At 39.0% G+C, this 19,866-nt stretch overlaps 1 protein-coding gene across 8 annotated transcripts in view; it reads left to right on the top strand.

Annotated features, from left to right (window-relative positions):
- The first annotated feature begins 244 nt into the window (after window positions 1–244).
- Window positions 245–19,866, top strand: part of myo3a (myosin IIIA) — a 79,245-nt gene continuing 59,623 nt past the window's right edge. For 2 of the 8 annotated variants that reach the window (XR_003672523.1, XM_028434501.1), the window contains exons 1-4: window positions 12,132–12,198; window positions 13,196–13,386; window positions 13,933–14,131; window positions 18,280–18,414. Coding sequence is in view for 7 of the 8 variants with exons in the window: in XM_028434501.1 (XP_028290302.1) it covers window positions 13,373–13,386; window positions 13,933–14,131; window positions 18,280–18,414 (348 nt within the window). In the remaining variant the exon portion in view is untranslated. Of the gene's footprint in view, window positions 315–6,809; window positions 6,829–12,103; window positions 12,199–13,195; window positions 13,387–13,932; window positions 14,132–18,279; window positions 18,415–19,866 lie in introns of those variants that run through there. The other 6 variants (XM_028434493.1, XM_028434502.1, XM_028434496.1 and 3 more) reach the window with 5 other exon arrangements.

The following is a 19,866-nucleotide window of genomic DNA, read 5'->3' as shown; positions in this document are numbered from 1 at the left end:
AAAATGTTGCTTTTAGGTATTCTTTTTGTTAAGTTGTTACACTGGTTCTTTTGATTACTTTCAAAACTGAAAAAGGGTTTTTTGTGTTTATTCTGGACGTCTTCATATCCTCAGATGCTAATTTAGGTTAGACATTTATTAATCTGCTCATAAACCATAGAGAGGTGAATTGTGTGCTAGTGAGTATTTGCATCTGCAAGTTATAAAACCTGGACGACTGGCCAAAGAGCACTGTTTAGATGATGAGTCATTGCTGGAGCTGCTCAGTGATGTGTCGTGAACACGTCTAAACTTGGGGGAAAGCAGGAAAACTGGTCAGAAATGTTCTTGTTTTTATATTTCGAGAAAATAGATTTTTTTTAATGAAAGATAGATATTAGTAGTGGATAATGATTAGGGTCGATGGATGGGTGTTTATATAATTTGTCTGGTATTCTTTTCATTGCTTCCTTTGTTTCCCAAATTGATGGACTTTTCCTAGACTTTCCATTAGGGCTGAACGATTAAATGCATTTGCGATATCATGGCGATATCATAAAACGTGATTTTCGAATTGCAAAGGCTTCAATTTTTTATTTATTTTTTTTATTTTTCTTGTCCTGTTAAGTTCAGAGTGTTTAAGAAGTGCAGTCCACATGTTTACATGTTTCATGAAGCGTGAAGTTAGTTATATATGTGGAAGAGGTAAAGCCACAGATTTGTTTGCTTTATTGTTGTAATCTGTGCTTTAAATTTTATATTTATTTAAATTTTAGATAAATCTGAAATCGTTTATCATGAAACAGATTGATTTATTGCTTGTGTTAATTGAAAAATACATGACAAGAGGCCCTTGAAAAAATAATCGCATTTTAAATCGCAATCGCAGTATTGAGGGGCAAAAAAAAAAATCGCAAAATTGTTCAGCCCTACTTTCCATCCTATAATTCTTTAAGTTCTGCATAATACTATTGCAGGGATTTTCTGAAATCTCAACTTTGTTTGAATTTATGCGCGCAAGATTATTTGGGAACAAGGAATGTTTTTATTATATTTGAATTATTTCATGTTGCTGACAATGGGATTCTTCTCAAAGAACATTCTTTTGCTCAGTTGTTTGCTTTTCTAGTTGGACGTTTTAAAAAGCCTCTAATCCAATTCACTTTTCCATCTCTTATACATGTTTTGGGGAATTTGGAGATGCCTACCAAAAATAAACATGTACATGTAGCATAGATCCAAGACCTAGGGCTTAGGTCGCTACAGGACGAACCTAACAGAGGGACCTGAGAATGGCTTAATGGTTTAAACCCATATACTAGCTTGTATTGAGTCAGCAATAGTCATTTTATCAAAGGTATCGTACTTGTGGGGGAACTCTGTGTGCACAATTTAGACACATAATTGAATTTCAAATTCTCCAGTATTCATGTTGTGATATTTTGAGGCACAGATATTCTAATATAATTGTCATTTCACACCCCTTGAATGTTGAATTAATATTTGCCTAGCTTTAAAGGGCTTGCCAGGAACAAATATCTCAAAGATGGTTCATGTTAAGATCTACAATAGTGGACATCAAATGAGATCTGTACTTAGTAGATCAAAGGCTGTTTCAAATAGGCAGCCTTCAATTCCTCTCACATCACATAAACCCTTCATACAAACTGCCGCTCTATATTGAAGGTGTTTTGCATTTTCAGATTACAATTAATGGATTTGTTAATTTTCTTAATCGCTAATAGAAATATTTGGTTTTGCGGATATATTCTACTCAAGTAGAAGTACTGTTAATGATTGAAATTGTACTCAAAACAAAGAGGTTATTAGCTCATTATTTAAATCCTTTACATTTGTATTATTCAATATTATTATTATTATTATTATTATTGTTATTTTTTTCCGCTTTTTTCACGTAAATACCGTTGAACATAAATAGTGTATATGTATATGGTTGTGACATGAAATGGATTCTCTTCTGGCCGAGTTGTTATTGTTGTCCCAAATGTTTTTGTTCCTAAAATTGAGTAGTAAGTAAGTAAGTAAGTCATGCATTAAATACTTAAGTACAAGTAAAACGTAGTTTAATTAAATAATACCCAAAGTACAAGTTACTAGTTAGTTTCACCCCCACTTTTATTTTTGGTAATAAATCTTGCCATGGTTACATACAGTAAACATCTCATGTATAAACTTAAAAAGGAAGAGACCAAATCTTGCACAATTGGAACTTAGTTTCTTCTTCCACAAAGACATCTGTATAAAATAAAAGGTTTGCCAAAATGTACAATTATTTTTTGAAGAAAATAACACCAATGAATTAAATTCAAAAGAAATGAAATGAATTAAAAAGTATAGCAACATTCATGAACTCTAAAACTGAGAAAATAAAAGGCATTCAATGCTTTTTGCTGTACATTACGTTTAAACTGGTTGGTCGGCTTTGATGTGATGCTTTTGAATGTTTTCTGGTCATTTCATTTTTTGTGGTTACACAATGTCCGTTGATCATTTTAAAACCAAAAATAATAATTTACTCAGTAACGGTTGGGTGCAGAAATGTAACAAATTGCTACAACTAACTTCAAAACATACTTAAGTACTGAGAAATATATAAAAAATAGTAAAAGTACCCATAAATGCAACTCAATTACAGTAATTTGTAATCCCTTACTTTCACCTCTGTCATCTGACAAGGTGAAAGTATGCTCCACATAACACACTGTCCTTTGTGTAAATAAATAAAGGATAGTATAAGGAGAATACAAAGCATCATATAATGGTTATGTAAAGCGCGGATGGTGTTTATGAGAGTTGTGACTAGGGATGTAACGATTAATCGTAAGGCAGTTAAAAATCGTTTCATAGGTATCACGATTGACATCGATACTTTGAAAATTGAATCGCTATATATTTATCCCTTCTCTTGTCCAGCAGTGAACACGGCGGGCGGAATCTGCTACTACTTTCATTCTGGCCGCCTTCTACTTTTACATGTTAATGTTACATGTTATATAATAAATGATTCCTTACCCCTTTAGCACCGAAATAATATCTGTAATATTACGTGAATATCTGTAAAAGAAACATTTTTTTTATTAGCTCTGTCTGCTAGCGTAGCATCTCTTCTTCACTGCAAGAATTTCTGCATGCCAACCGACCACTGGGTTACCAGCGCCCTCTGCTGGTACAAACAAATATCTGACGTAAATCAGTGCAATTGCTAAGGCACAAAATACATTTTCAGTTGCACTTTTAAAAAGAAAAAAGAAATATTATGTAGTTTTGCATTGTTTACGATAGAACCAGAACTGAAATTAATAGGCTTCTTCTTCATTTGTATTATTCCTTAATTTTTTTCATTCAAGATTTATTTTTAGTTAAATTGCATTGTTTTGAATAGTTTATAAAGGGATTCTTTTGACAATGAAAAATAAAAGGAAAATAGTACAGTATTTTTCCCCCAAAAAATAAAGGAATATTTTTCAGTCGTCATTTGACTACAGTCCCATTTTGTAAAATAAATTGTGAGAGAATCGTATCATGAACCCAGTATCGTGAATCGAATCGTATTGGGATTTGAGTGAATCGTTACATCCCTAGTTGTGACGGTTTATGGCAGTGAGCTACTTTACGGCAGCCAATACATTTTACGGCTGTTGTGTAAGCTGGACTCCTCGTGTGTGTACCTTGTGTTATAAGCTGTGTTGAAGCTAGAGGAATAAAACCATCTCAAACCACAAGAAGCCTTACCTCGATCATTCTACACAAATAAAGGAGCCTTATTTCACCAAAGTAGCCTGTGACAATCTCAGAATATACACATTGAGCAAGGTTGTTGGATCAGCTGAATAGAGCTTGGCCAAAATTGAGCTCCATGCATGTACGTATATGGCCATGGCAATGATAGCCTAATAATCTTTTCATCAACTGCACAATGTCAATACTCAATTCAAGAGCTCCTGATGCCCTGTGCACCACAGCTGGGGAAGTCACAGACCAGTGACTCACTACAATGGCAGCCATTCATTGACACACACCGCTTGCCTGTCAGGCATTCACACCACGTAACTACAGCCACAAAAGCCTCATCAGTAGGCCTATTCAATCAGTCATTACAGACAGAGGAGAGTCAGACACTGCAAAGCTGGCTGGCCACAGCTCTGCATCACATGCATCAACAATCAAACTCCGCTCTTTAAATCTCCTTGCAGTGGTTGCTGATTTTGACATTCTATGTGACGTTATTCCACTGAGGGCCTTAAAGTAGAGCCATGTGATAATAGGCACTGATGAGGTCATTTTTTTTAACACAAGAAGGAACAATGCATCAAAGAGGTTAACACCAAACAGACATTAGCTCATGAAGGTCAACCAGTACCAATACTTATTTCAATCTGATTACTTTTAATGAACACAAATACAAGTTATATAACCATTTTCAAATATTTTAAATCAAAAATAACCTTGTAAGGTATGAACTGGACACAGCAAATTTGGTTGGATGCAGTAACAATGCTCATGGACACCACACAATGCTCCCACTGATTTTAAAAAGCCTCACACTCTGTGTGACAGATTGACAATAAATGCAACAATCATTCACTCAACCTTCATGAAAGGTTGCTGTTTCATCTTGTTTTCTTCTTCAAAAATATGAAAATGTCAGCACTTCGGTGAGTGACTACCAATCCTTCATGAAATTAACCATTTTTGTCAACATTTTATGTTTTGCAGGATCTTGTCTTTTGGTGGGGAACATATACAATACACACAGTGGACGCCCATGACGGTGCCAGTCCATCGCAGTTCCCTCTATTAATCTTTCTTGCTTTTCTTTATATAATATATATATAATTATAATTAATTAAAATATATATATATATATATATATATATATATATATATATATATATATACAGTATATATATATTTATTTATTTATTTATTTATTTATTACATGCTGTCGATGGTCAACACAACAAGACGTGCAATCCTTTAAAGACAGCAATGCATGTTTTGTTATTGCAATTAAATAAATGAATTTATTTTATTGCATAATTGTGACCATCACAAGCCCTCCCGAAGGAAGGGCAAGAAACACTTTATTATAAGGAGGATTTAAAAAGAGAGGACCATGTTACACCTGGGTGAGGGGGAAGGGAACAGGGAATCAGGATTGGAAAATGGGTAGTGTTACATCTAGGTAGGGGGAAGGGGACAGGGAAGAGGGAGTCAGGGTAGGAAATTGAAGGAGTGGGGAAGAGTTGACGGTTTTAAAGTGAGAGTGAGATGTGCATATTGTGCTTATTGCATTGTGTAATTAATTAATTCAGTCTGGTGACAAGTGTGGAGCTTAATGGTAGTGGCCGTGGACAGGAGAAGGAATGAGTGGTTATACCTAAAACTGGTATTTGGGATCAACGTGTCTAAGGTTATGCCCAATACGAGTTTATCCCACAGCCTAAGGCATGCCAGTGCATCCATGACCAATGTTTATGCACGAACAACTTCTGCAAACCCAAGCACCGCCCCGGGCCCAAAGATGCAGCCAGGCCAGCAAAAAGAGCGCGGGCCAAGGAGCCCCAGGTCACCCCCATGACTGAGCAGCCCCCCAGACGCCCCTGAGATCCCGAGCCGAGAGGCAGCCACCGCCCCCCACATACACACCTGAGAAAGCCCCAACGAGCCAAGAACCCAGCGCACTCCACCACCGACCCCAACCCCCAACCCCAAGGCCCCCTGCCAACGCCCCAACCAACCCCACCCACACCCCAGCTCTCAAGCCATCGAGGGGAGGGCCCAGAGAGCCCCCCACCTGAGATCCCAGCGAAGGAGCAAAAGCCCATGCCCAGTAGACGGCCAGGGCCGTGCTGAACAGGCAGCCAGAGCCAGCAGAGACCAGACCCCAGGCCAAAAAGGAACCGGAACAGAAGCAGCATCAGCATGGATGACGGCCACCTGGGGCACCAAGGGGACGCTGCAAGTCTCCCCACTGGTCCCCAGGCATACCGACCGAGCCTCCAGAATGAGCCAGATCACCCTTCACCTATGAGCTTAAGGTATTGTCAAAGTCAGGACCCCACCAAGAGCCCCAGCCAGACTGTCATACTGGTATGCGGCGCACACAGCCCCGAGGTGGCAGAGCCGCAGACCCCAGTCAAGCAGGGGCCACGTCATCTGCCCCGGAAGACCCCCGCCAAGACCGGCCGAGCCAGCAGGCCAAGTCCTTTGGGAGTGCCCTTGGGAACTCCCAAGGGCGAGCCTCCAGGCGAAGACCCCCGGGGAGAGCCCCCCACCCCAGCTCACAAACCAGCCACCATCCAGCAAGACCGCACAGCCCCAGACGGTGCAAGGACAGCCCAGGCCCCGCTGCCCACCGGACAGCACAAGCCACGGGGCGACGCCCCCCGTGGCGCGTGGCCGACCGACGGCCGCCACCGCGAGAAGGAGGTACATTAACTGCACACAAGTGTGGTATAGCAGCTCCCAGCCAAGAAAGTCCAGACCCACCCATCGGTCCGCAGATAGCAGGACAGACCCACCAGTCAATCGACAATGAGCCCAACCACCGGAACAGAGCGCCACCCCCCAGCAAACAGCATCATCCCAAAGTGCCATGCAACCCCGCCCCAACTCCAGCACGCCCCCCCCCCACACCGCTGCGGCAGACCGCCCCGGGCCCGCACACCGTGGATACCACCCCCAAGACAACCAGGAGACGAGACAAGCAGCAATCCATACTCGAAGGGAAGAGGCACCCCATGCCCGGAAGGCCGACAATGTCCGGAGATACTCTGCGAAGAGAGCACCCAAAAACCCAGTCCTTATTGAGGGCCACCGGAGAAGGTAGATGACGCAGAAGGGCACTCAGCATTAAACATAATGCATCGCACCAAAACAGCTTTGAATGTTTTTTCATACGTTTATAAATATAGCTATACTTAGAGCCTGGGAATTTTTTTAGTTTAATTTTAAAATGAATTCATTGGTGTTTTTTATTTTGAAAAATAATTTTACATTTTGACAAACCTTTTATTTTATACAGATTCCTTTGTTTTAACTTTATACGTGAGATGTTTACTGTATGCAAGCAAACCGTGGCAAGATTTATTACCAAAATCTCATGGGGGGTGAAAGTAACTGCGTTAGTAACTTTACTTTGAGAACTATTTAATTTTGCCACTTTTTACTTGTACTTGAGTATTTTATGTATGACTTATTTGTACTGGAGAACAATTTCTATGGAGTAATTGTATTTCTACTTGAGTAGGATATATCAGTACTCTTTAGCATGTTTAAATCTTTCTCGCTGCATTTGAGACCCTTGGGCATTGACTGTCTCATGCAGTCACGCTCGCTCGCACAGATGTAGCAGGGAGAGACGGCCAACCCTGCCCCCTCCCTACAACCCTCCCGTTCACCCACACACCTCCATCCCATCCTCTGGGAAAATATTGCAATATTGTACTATTGACGATATACAGTATCTTGTGACATTTCAATGTCGTGATAGCTTGTTTCATGATATATAGTAACATCCTAAATATTTTGATTAGTACCCTAACACAGCAGTGCTACTCGTTGCCCTTTATTGACGAGGAGGACCACTTCCCTATTTCTCATCAAGTCACTGGTAATCTCTCACAGCCCACTTCTCTGCTGCAGAACAGTGGTTAGGAATCATATCTCTACAGTAGTTAAAGAGAATAATGGCACTCTCTGAGCTGAGATATACCATCTGTGTGACGTATGTCAGCAAGAATAAATCTTCACGGTGGCTTTAGGTGCAGCAGAGGAGTATTTAGGTTACCTGCCAGGAAATTAAGCCTATTAACTGCTTATGTAACATTTCACACATTTGGCTCTGTGTCCTACATGGATGGTTCATCTCGTATTTTATTTCATGGTCTTTGGCAAGAGAAGGATGGCAGTGAATTTATGAATTTGGGCATCTGAGTTGAGAAAGGCATACTTTGGTATTTATTTATGGTTAAAAGAAAACAAGGGTGTGATTTTAATGTATGGTAAGGATCTTGTCACTGCTGAGCTGGACCTTTGCCCACTCTAATCATATAGCTATTATGGCCATCAGTGCATCTCCATTCTTGGTTTTGGTTCAGGATCCGGGAGCCATTTGTAAAGCAGCAGAGCAGGAAATGAGGTTGATGCTGTGCGGTCGCCCAGGCCTGGAGGACGTGCTTGAGGGAACTCAGTTTACGTCGCTTCTCCTATTACAAAGAGTTTCTCCTAGCTGGTTGGGAGCTGAAAGACAATAGAGAGTCATATTTTTTAGGGGGGGAGGAGAAAGCTAAAGAGAAATCCCTGGCAGTCTCTAAAGGTTTGATACTGTCAAAATCTGATGGGCCCTGAAGCCATGTGATTGATGAGACTCTATAACAAAAAATTACTGTTTTTCATTTTGGAAAATGGGATTGTTAGAATTTGAATAGAAAGACGAGAGATTTAAATTGAAATGAATATGGAGTAAAAAAAAAGATAACAGTTGTGTGCAGCAAAAAGGGTTCCCCTACAACCTAAACCAATTGCAAGAGAAGTGGGAAAAATGCTCACTATTACCTCCTCTATAAGCTTTCTCAAACAGCAAAGTTTTAAATCTAGTCTTAAAAGTAGCAACATCATTTCGGGGGAAACGTCCCCCTGTCAAGAAAATTGTAGGTTTACTTTTCGTGCGTGCCATGACGACATGACCACTTTTTTTGTGCTACGTGACACGACCTTCAAACTCAATGTGTTTCGATAGGAAGTTATTTTTTGCATATGCATCTTATTACAACACATTCAAGGTTTGGGTAATGGTTATGGTTGGGATGATAACTCCCCTTAAAAGTCAGAGTACAGGGAGAAAAAGCCACGCAGCATGGGGAGAACATGCAAACATCAGACTGAAAGGACCTGAAAAGTATCCACCTCCGGGCTTTTAACCCAGGACCTTCTTGCTTTGAGGCGGACTTACTAATTAATACCCCATCATGTTTCCAAATACGAAAAATTATTAAAATCAAACACAAAAACACCAAATTTACAATTTGGTAACATAACATTCTTATTACCTGTTATTAATTTTTTTTTTTTTTACAAAAACATGTCATTTAAAACAGTGTAATAAAAACAGTAAAATGAGAATTCTGTTAAAAAAAAACATTATTAATCAAAATATGTTAAATAGCAAGAAAGGCAATTTTTTTGTTACGTGTACCTCATTAACAAAATGTCACACGCCTACGCGTGGTCCCTTTACATGCTGCAAGGAGGTCATGAACCCTGCTTGAGAACCACTCATTTAAAACAGCTGTTCAGCCTGTTTTTGAAATGCTACTTCAACCTAAACAAGTTTATATCTTTAAGATAACTCAACAAATATTTACAGTAGTATATAATATTTAATTTTAATTCATTTATAAATTTGTTGTTTTAAAGATAATAAGAAACTAGAAGAGGTGAGGCAAACACTGTTTGTTGCTGTATGGCTAGTGAGTGACAGTCATTAGGAAATTAGCTTTTTGCTTAATCTGGCAATATACACAACGTCATATATGTTAGAGCCAGCCATCGCTAGCCTGATTGTGTCTCCAGATGAAACCTCAGAGCAGAGAGAAGGTGTCCTCGCCCCAAGTGTAGGCTGAGGGACAACCTACTTACTAAGTCCAATGAGGCAGTGGCCTGCATGAGACAGAAAGGGAACTCAAGGTCTCACCTCTTGCTGGCCCTGTCGGCTTCCCTGCAGGAAGCCCCAGTAGACCTATTGCTTCAGAACTTCATCAACTTCAGGCTTTTGCACTGATGTTGAGGATACTTAGTCCTGTGATGTCCAAACTTGGCTCAGTCACAGCTGATGGAGGCCAGCAGACAGACTTTGCGCATTGTGCCAGTAGAACCAAGTATATTGTTTAGATCTACTAACCTGGAGGAACAGGAATGGACTGTCCAAACCAGACAAATGAGGAAGCATCGCTGGTCTTACACCAATAGGTGCGGGGCATCTCCAGCCACCCTGCAACATACATGTTGTCTTCCCAATTACTCAGCCGGTAGGCAGCCAATGCACAGGCCTCTTCAATACATCAGGCTCAGTGGGTGGCCGGCGAGGGCCGCAGATCCTCTGACCAGCAGCAAACCCTCTGTGGTGACCGCCGATCCCCCAAGGATTCTGGAAGATCTGGAGTGAAGCCTTAGGCCACAGCTTGGTAGATACCATTCAACATACCTTAATATTTCAAAGAAGGGTGGCATACTTTGCCTTATTTTAAATCTCTGGGGTCTCAGTTGTTACCTGAAGTTTAACCCCTTTCATATGGTAACTATTACAGAGGTTCTACATGTAGTGGCTAGCGGCAACTGGTTCACTTTAATCGCCCTCATGGATGCCTACTTTCATGGTCCCATCATACCTGACCACAGTCAGCACTTCCAAATCAGGGTGCATCCCTTTTGGATCCCTTTTTTTCCTCTTTCACCATGGGTATTCATCAGGTATCTGGCAGCTGGACACGGCATCACTCCTGAGCCTCAGGATGAATTTCCTGAAGGGGCAACTGGTTAACTGGTTATCTGGACACTGTGATCATGAGGGTATGTCCATCAAAGCGGCATGTGGACGACATTATTGGCTTCCTCCCCACTTTGGCGTGGGTGTGTGGTTGCTCCATAACCATTGTCTATGTCTTCTAGGGAAGCTGACGGCATATGTAACTGTCATTTCCTTAAGTTTGGTGTCACCACCCACTTCAGCAGTGACTTGATGGTTTCTGTTTGGATGCCAGGTTGCACAGGCACAGAAAGACCAATGTACTGTATATCAATGCTGTGTCCAGGTTCTGGCCCCACTGGTTCTTATTGCTTCTGGGCATGCCCATGTGTCCTGTCCCAGCTTACAGAGAAGATGTCAGCCTCAAAAGTGTGGCCCAACCCCGATAGAATACAACTCAAACCTGTCCGAACCCAAATGAAGTCAACTTTTTAATTCTGAATCCATTACAGCCCCACACTTTTCAAATCTGTGCACCCACACAGCTCAGGAACTAATCGTTAATATGTTTTTAAACATTAGTCATTTATTTTCCGGAAGCCAGCTTTCCATACTCCTCCTCCTCAGCATCCATTTGTGCATTTTTCTCACACCAATAGAAACCAGACTAACTCAGCCCAACCGAGATCTTTCAAGGTCCCGTCAGGGGCCTCGTTGGGTTCAGGCAAAGATCTTCAGCTCAAATATTTGCAATTCAATCACTGAATGAGCCAAATTAACGTGATTAAAACATGTTTTGTCACAATTGTATGGGTAAGGTGACCAAACATAATCTTTAGTCAAAAAATTACACAAAACTTTTAGTCAATAAAATGAAAAAATATTTTTTGATTTATTATTTGGTTTTAAACACCCATACAGCTTTTAAGACATTGTGTTTTAAAAAATTTAAATTATCTGAATAAAAAATATTGTCATTTGTTGTTAGAAAACACACAGGAAGTAACAAACTAAGAAACTGAGGCTTTACTTTGTGGATTATCTCTGTGACACCATTAGTCCTGAACCTTGACGTGAACTTTAAGCACTTGCTGCTGTAATGCAACAAGGAAGTGATGCTAAGAGCCCACCAATGCAGTCGTGGCCTGTTACACAGGCACTGCCTGTTGATAGGCTGCCTCCTCCAAGTTCATTGATGACACTTTGGAATCCCTTGGCTGCTGCTGGACCCTGGAAGTCTGCATGCGATAAGTAATTACTTAATGTAATTACTTGGGTCTGATGCTTTCACTGAGCTTTCTCGTGTATAGAAGTGTACAGACTGGAGTGTACAACCTGCGCTTAATCTAATCCCTTCGTCCACAACTGATGTGAAAGTATGCCACAAAACTTAAAGTGTTTTTTGTTTTTTTTTTTTAAAGAGAGAGACTCAAAGTGTCAGTAATAAACTGGCTTTCACATTCCTTATCACTATTTCTTTCCAAGCACACTCGGCTTATGGGTGCATGTTCTGGTGACTATCTCTGACTTCTCAGAGAAAGTGACCAATTTGACTCTGACCTCTGACTTGTCAGAGAATCATGGTTACAAAGGTAAACACGACTCCTTCATTTGGATTTCCTATTTGCAAGATTTGGGAGTGGCTCAGCACTAATGCTGTGTGTGCACAGTGTGTAAGAAAATCCATGCCATTGTTTTTCTTGGGAGATTTTCACCATCAACTTTAAAAGGTCAGTAATAAACTCTGGATAGTTAGGGTTTAGCAGCTGTGATGTAGATTGCATATGTGGTATAGCAAAGTTTTGTTCTAGCAGCTTTTGTGCATGAGATTTTGGGTAGGTATATGGAGAAGAAAATAGAGATCAGGTTTTTATGTACCTTTCTTTTTAGATTCAGCTGTCTGGTCTTTTGTCTTTTGTTTTTTACAGTGATAATCACAATAAAAAAAAACATTTATTTGGCCTTTTGGTTACATGTGTCGAGGTTACACTGAAACTTTAACCCCCTTGTCATGACTGGATGTCTACCAATAACCCAGATGAAATGCTTTAAAGCAACAAAAGAATGACAATTATATCTGTTACACATGTGCAGATTCCTGTTTTCATCCAAAATCCTCTTACCTAAGTAACGAATGAAAGTAACAAACATCCATAGCCTCAAGTTGGATCATCTCACATGCATCTTCTTGTCTGTGTGTTTTGCCTGTGCAGCTCAGTGTGAGTCCTAAGGTTTCAGTCGGCTGTCTCACGTGTCATTGCCTGTTGATATATATGGAGCCTCAGCCTCTGATGTATTATTGATGCATGCCGGTTACTTAGACAGTGCACATTAGGTTAACACAAGTGCAATTACCCACACAATGATACATGACATGTATATGAGTGTACTTGCTCTGCATAGTCAATGACTGATATTATCACTGCAAAAAAATGTGTGTTCGTAACTACACACTCAACATTTAAGATTAACTTCTTAAAGTAATTTGAGCATTTCCAACAAAAAATTAAAAAAAAATGTATGGAAATGTTTATTAATGTGCACATGCAGTAGGTGTTGAAACTAGATTTCCTTAGTGAAATAGTTCTCAAACTATCCTTCTTGAAAACTCGTAAAAAATAACATAAACTGTGCAATCACATATTTTAGAATGAGTGTCTATAAGGGGAAAGGCTCATGCTGCTTCAGTGACTAAATCCTGATAATCTTCCCTTCCACCACTTGTAGATGGTATCCAGTGGCAAGCCTGGTTAGAGCGCTGGGGGAACTGCTTGGGAGATTAGCTCGTGTTAGCTCCTCCTCTGTGGTTTATACTCACGGCCAGGATCGTTTTGACACTGCTCCCATGCTTACCTTTTGCACAGAAATGGAATAATTTGTTTTTTCCAAAATGCTTTGCATCTTATGGGGAGAAGAATGTAAGTGTGATAGAGCTTGCTCTGCTTTCTTTACACCTTCTTTTGAACACTGACATTTAAGACCTTACCACAAACAAACATCATATACTTAAGAATTTCTTTTCTGTTTTGAACTTTTGTTCAGCATAGAAAATCTGTTTGGATTCAATTCCATTGTCCATTGCATTATTACTTTGTCATTTAATAGTGTGTCAAACTCACTCACAGAAGGAGACTAAATTCCAGGTAATTAGATGTTTCTGTAAATTTTAAAGCACCAAACACTCAACTGCTTACACACTCCAGATTATCCTCCAGTTAAACACCTATTCATCTAATTTACTGGCATGAAGCATTTAAACACTGTGACCCATTCACTGGTATCTATATCAGAATATTAAAAACTATTTGATTCATTTAAAGGGAAAACTACACATGTACCAAACCTTACCTGTCCCTCAGTTTTAGAACCCTAATATAATCACTGAGCTTCCACTGAGAATCCATGTTATCAATCCAACCTGGAGGTGAATGTTCACTCTCAACTGGATTTTTCTTTCGTAACAGCCCCTCTTCTTGCAGGAGAGATCTTCTGAAGATGTTTCCACAACCAGGAAAGTCGATTGTCTTTGACAGCTTTCCAGATCCAACAGACACCTGGGAAATCATTGAGACTATTGGAAAAGGGACCTACGGTAAAGTCTACAAGGTGCTCAGCAAAGTCGATGGAAGTAAAGCAGCTGTGAAGATACTTGATCCCATTCATGTAAGATGTTTTCGATTTCTGATGACTTTATTGCAGTAGTTAAACATTGTTTTAAAAGTCGAACTCGTGTTTAAACTTTATATGTGTGCCTGGGAGTAACTTCTGCAGTAGGGTTGCAGAAGTTCTCAATATTATTTCTCAAAATGGCGATATACGATATAGATCTCGATATTTTGAACTCCATAAAGTCTGACCGGAAATAAAATTCTTGGTTGAATTTGCTGGTTAAAAAATTGCCACACAGGCACATACATTTACTAACAAACAGCTGCACAATATGTGCCACTTTTGGCTTTTTCTACTCTAGGGGACAGCACGTGTGAGTGAGTTCTGCTAGAATGCACTCAGAAATCTATCTAACTGTGCTTTTCATGCTGTTCTGAGAAGTAGTGAAAGCAGTGACTCCTAAAATGAGTATTTTAATACAAAATAAGCCATAAAATAAAAATATATACTGCAGATATAGGCAATATTGTAATTTTCTATATCATAAAAATAGAGAACTCAATTGAATTGCGATATATTGCCCTGGCCTATTCTGCAGTTTACCTTTTTTTGAGTTAATGAACATTTGATCTGGATTAAGAGACAAAAACAAGGCAATCTAAAGGGTGTTCCTGATTGACACCATAGAAAACATGGGACTAGGTACTGTAGCAGGTTTACGAGTCACATTGATGTGCATATAATAAAAAGTCGAGCCGCAAACCTTCTGCATCAGACTCATTTATCTCTTTGTTGTGCACTGACCTAACAGTGCACAATGTAACAAAATGATTGACTTGTTCTTTTTCTAATAAAATTAAGATTTTTCAGTTAGAGAACATAAATACACAAAATGGAATGTAACGCATTTCTGATGCTCTTGCTAAAAAAGCCAGTGTATCCCAATACAATAATTGAACAAATATGAAAGCATAAACCTTTCAATTTATTTAGAAGCTATAATGACCAACAATTTTAACCCATTACAAGATTAATTCAGTAGATGCTTTACTCCAGAGCGATGTACAACATGAGCAGTTATGGTTAAGGGACTTGCTCAACATCCCACAGTGATGACCCAAGTTAAATTGGCCATCATTGCCATCACAGTAGTTTTTGTATTATAGAGAGACTTAGGGTAAAGCTTTATTATCATTCCAAAGAAGAATGTCTAGTCTAGTCTGTAGCTATATGACATTTAAAAAATAAATAAATAAAAAACCTATAGACCACAGCTGCGACAAAGTGCTTTACTCACCAAATATAGCAGCCAATAACAGACAATGACATCAATAGGAGACTAAAATGTAAAAAAAAAAAAAAACCCAGCACAACCACATCAGACCAAATGTTGCTATGCAAACTGTCCATGTCATTTAAAAACATCAGAACTAGACACAAAGAATGTTATCCCTAGATTATAATGTTGATTGAGTTATGGGCCTACTTACTTCTCACTTAAATAAAATCCACGCCATTTTTAGAAAGTTAATCAGAATAACAATACATAAAAAATTAACTAACATTTTTACCAAGTTGAACATTCAGGTGATTTTGATTTATTTTATTTTTTTTTCTGAATTTTAACCATTAAATGTTATCCCCAATCACCTTACTGGGTTCCTCTGAGGACACAGTCTATAGAGAAATAGACAAAGAACACTATGTAAACCATGATGGCCAAACTTTAGTTAAACATTCTAGTCAACAGAGGATTTTTTTTTTCCATTCTGTTGCATCATGGCTGCCAACTCACACCCTTTTCTGAGACTGGAAAATGAGCACAGAATTCTGCACAGTGTATTTTCAAGTAAATAAAGTAAAATTCCCTTAAATAATTTTTAATGCTTTAGTGAATATGTCTACTTTTTACCTGCCTGATTATACACAATTCAAATGTTTAAAGGCCCAGTATTTATACTATTTTTCACCCATCTCCATTTGTTCTATGAACCCCAACAAGATAGTATTTGTGCTTTATTTTCCTAAACCTGCCTGTTTTCCAGAGTTTTAGAAAAGTCACTTTAATGACGCTTCTATAAACAGGCAGTTTTGGGGCCTTTGTGCATCTGTAGACGCAGACTTCATGCCTCGACCTGGGAGGGTGATCACCATCACGATTTTCTTTTGCTATCCACACACTGTTGTTATTGTTTTTGTCCAACCACTGCGTCGCATTGCGTCACAAACACACACAGATCATGTCAAAGGCGATACGAGGCGATATAACAGTTACTAAAAATGGAACTGATAGTGAGCGATCACGCTGCACTTCGGATTATTTATATACTGAATGTAAATATATTATCTCCTCACTGCTCCTCAGGGAGGGGTTAAATGCAGAGAATAAATTTTGTGTATGTAGCTTTACATATGTATATGACAATAAGTATAACTTATATTCTATATTAAACCGCAGTGTTGAGTGTCAAGATGACTTTTTATAAAATTTGGAACAACAAGGGAGGGAGGAAACAAATGTTTTTCCAACCTTGGCCCTCTGAATGAGGCTAAAGGAATGTAAATAACTGTAGCAAAACCAATATAAAGTGTTTTCTTTAAACAGTGGCCTTACAGATTCTGGAGAGTTTTCTCCCAATGACACTGTGATTATTTTTGATGATATTTTAGCTTTCTCTGTGAGTATTTTTAGTTACTGTATGCAGACAAAAGTATCTTTTAACTTTGGAGTTCATTGAACCAGCACACTAAAAAGGCTTTTTAGAGATGAAGGTTTTTAATATTCTACAATGTTTATTACCTGCTGTGTTTGTTATTCAAATTATTGTAGCACTACAGGCTCATGGTGTGGGTGACTCTTTATGTAAAAGGAAGCTACATTCAAAATTACACTAGAATTTGTTTAATATGCTTCTTGTGTTTCTAATAATGTTTAATCCATTGTGGCCTCCTACTTTGGTGAAAATTTGGAAATGAGAGTTGTGTGCGTAGTATAGCCAGGTCCTAGTCTGTTTTTTCCATTAACCTTTTTCACAGAAATCCACAATTTATGTCGACCATGGCTTTTGGATCACAGAGGGGTTTTGCAAGAGTGCTGATATTAACCTTTTAGTTGTTGGAGGTGGATGCTTAGACCACACTGATATAGAGCTGATTGGTTCACTGAGTTGTACCGCTGTGGCTTGAAACATGTGCACAAGCTACTCATGTAAATAACATCGGTATAATGTATATATGTATTGCTTTCGTCCACATTTTCCTAAATATTTTATTATCACTATGGACAACACAAGGATTAGGAGAGAAAGTGGAATTCCCGGACGAAAAGTGTGGGAAAATATTGATGCGATTTAGCGGAGGAATATCCATCAGAGAAGCAGAGCAAACATCACGGCTAAAGAAATGACCTGACATTGCTACATGCATCGGATGTGTGCAGAATGGTGGCCTGTTGGCTCTACAGGGACTTTTAAATAAAGTGAAACCTTCATTATTATACATGACATTTTGATTGAGAGCTTGCAGTTTAAAGTCATTAAAGGTTTCTCTTAACAAAGTACAAAAAAGATGACTTTTACATGAAGTTTAAAATCTAAGAAAAATAAAACAAAGGACAAATAAGAAAGAAATGTTGAGCTTTCATTGCCAGTGAAAGAACTTATAACAAAGACTATACAGCTGTTTTTTTTTTTTGGTTTATCTTAGAAAAACTAATCTTAGATTAGAAAGTTTGGCCTTGATTTGAATTTGAAGGAAGCTGTTTCTGATTGGTTACTTTTGGCACTGATTTAGACCATAGAGAGAGGAGGAGATTTGAACCAGATGATGCACTAAAATGTCAGATTGAAATGCTGCTTTACCATACAGCTACAGTATATTGGACCTGTACTAATTAGATGCAATTATGGCATAAGAAGAAAATACACTAACCCTAATTATTGGCTGAAATCTCTCAATTGCCATTGCCCACATTTTGGAGGATATTACATTTGTTTAAAGGCTTAAGGTTGTTATAAATGACTCCTAAGACATTTCTTGCAGAACTTAGTGACAACGTTTATTATTCAGCTTTAGACTTACAATCTAAAGTGCATTAATTTGATGGATTGTGAATCACTGTACGTAACTAGGATAATTATCATTCTTCAAGAAAATAATCACATTTAAAAAAAATAATAATATTTGTCTCTCCCGTTTTTCAGGATATCGATGAAGAGATTGAAGCAGAATACAACATCCTTAAAGCCCTCTCAGATCACGCCAATGTTGTCAAGTTTTTTGGAATGTTCTACAAGAAGGATGTGAAATGCGGCGATCAGCTTTGGCTTGTGTTGGAGGTAAGAAGGCGAACTCTTCTACGCTTCTGTCCGATGACCCGTAGACAAGACTGTAAAGGTGCAATCTAACTGTATGGTTGTACTTTACTCTTCATGTCTTGCCAGGAATGCACGGCAGTGACCAAATCCGGCCAGAGATTATGTAACAGTTTTAGCCTTCTCAGGCAGTCTAGGAGTTTACTTATGGGCCACCTGGGGGATTTGGTCAAAGGCCATGTGGCATTATGGGGTGGGGGTTTGCGTGCCATGGTGGTGCTGCTGTAAGCAGCAGAGCACGGATTTCTCTCTAATTAAATTAGTTTATTTTAACAAAAGGTTAACAAGTTAAAATATCTGTTTTTACTTTTATCTTGTTCAGTGTCAAACTTAATTCCTGGGCAATTATGGCAAGTCAGCATGTGATCAATCCACCCATTTAGAGATTTTGTTTTTCGAGGGAAAACTTCAAGATTTTTGTTTTTGTTTTACAAGAACTTTTATGAAACCCAGCTTTTGCTATCAAATAAATTTTTGTTCTACAGAAAATGCATGGTGCATGGTGAAGTTAGGTACACTGTGATAGCTATTGGTGCAGCGTCACTGCTCTTCTCTTTCACTGCTTGCTGAAGCCTTGTTGAAATGTCAAGCTGCAGAAAAGATGTAATGGCAGTCAAACCTTAGAGAAGGACGTGTTGAAAGGGTTCAGCACTTTTGACCTTCCTAGTCAACTTCTACTCATGCTTTGATGGAAAAGGTTACAAAGCTGCAGAATAACAGAAAGTTTAAAAACTAAATTAAATGTAATTTTTTTTGTGCCTTTTATTTTATAGATAAGCATAGGAAAGCTGAAATATTTTTACATTTTTTTTCAATGTAAAGTTAATACACTGGGAGGTATATTTTTCATGCAGCTCCCTCAGAATGTGAAAAGTATGTAGCATATTCAGATTCAATAAACAACTTACAATAACAGTGTTATTAGTATTTTTACAAATAGGAGAAACATGCAGATAAATGGCTTAGATAGCATTGTCCCTCATTGTTGTATTAATTTCAGTAGTTTCTGTGAGGGCGGAGGCACGATAGTTGATAAGACCAATAAGTGAGACCAAGATCAATGATGAGTGGTGACAAAAGGGGTTCATTAAACAAGAGAGGGTTCAGTAGAGACGGAGATATCCCAGGAGATCCAGAAGCCAGAGATTATGAGTGGAGGCATGTAAACTGTGTAAACTGGAGGATAGCGAGACTGGGCAGTGGGGTGCAGGAGCTCTTGCAAGGAGGCACTGGAGGCAGATGGTAGAAGAGGCAGTCAACAACATGCGCAGTATTCATGAGAGAGCTTGCTCAAAAAAGGAACTCGAGAGAGTTGGCTAGTTCTACCACTGGAGAGGGTGTAACGATTTGGCGATCAAGCTGAGAGGCGTTAAAATCCAGCAGTCAGTCATCAGCACTTATCGCGAGCAGGTGTGC

The sequence above is a fragment of the Gouania willdenowi genome, chromosome 20 (assembly GCF_900634775.1).
Source record: "Gouania willdenowi chromosome 20, fGouWil2.1, whole genome shotgun sequence".
Taxonomy (NCBI): Eukaryota; Metazoa; Chordata; class Actinopteri; order Blenniiformes; family Gobiesocidae; genus Gouania; species Gouania willdenowi.
This window is presented reverse-complemented; position numbering and strand designations above follow the sequence as displayed.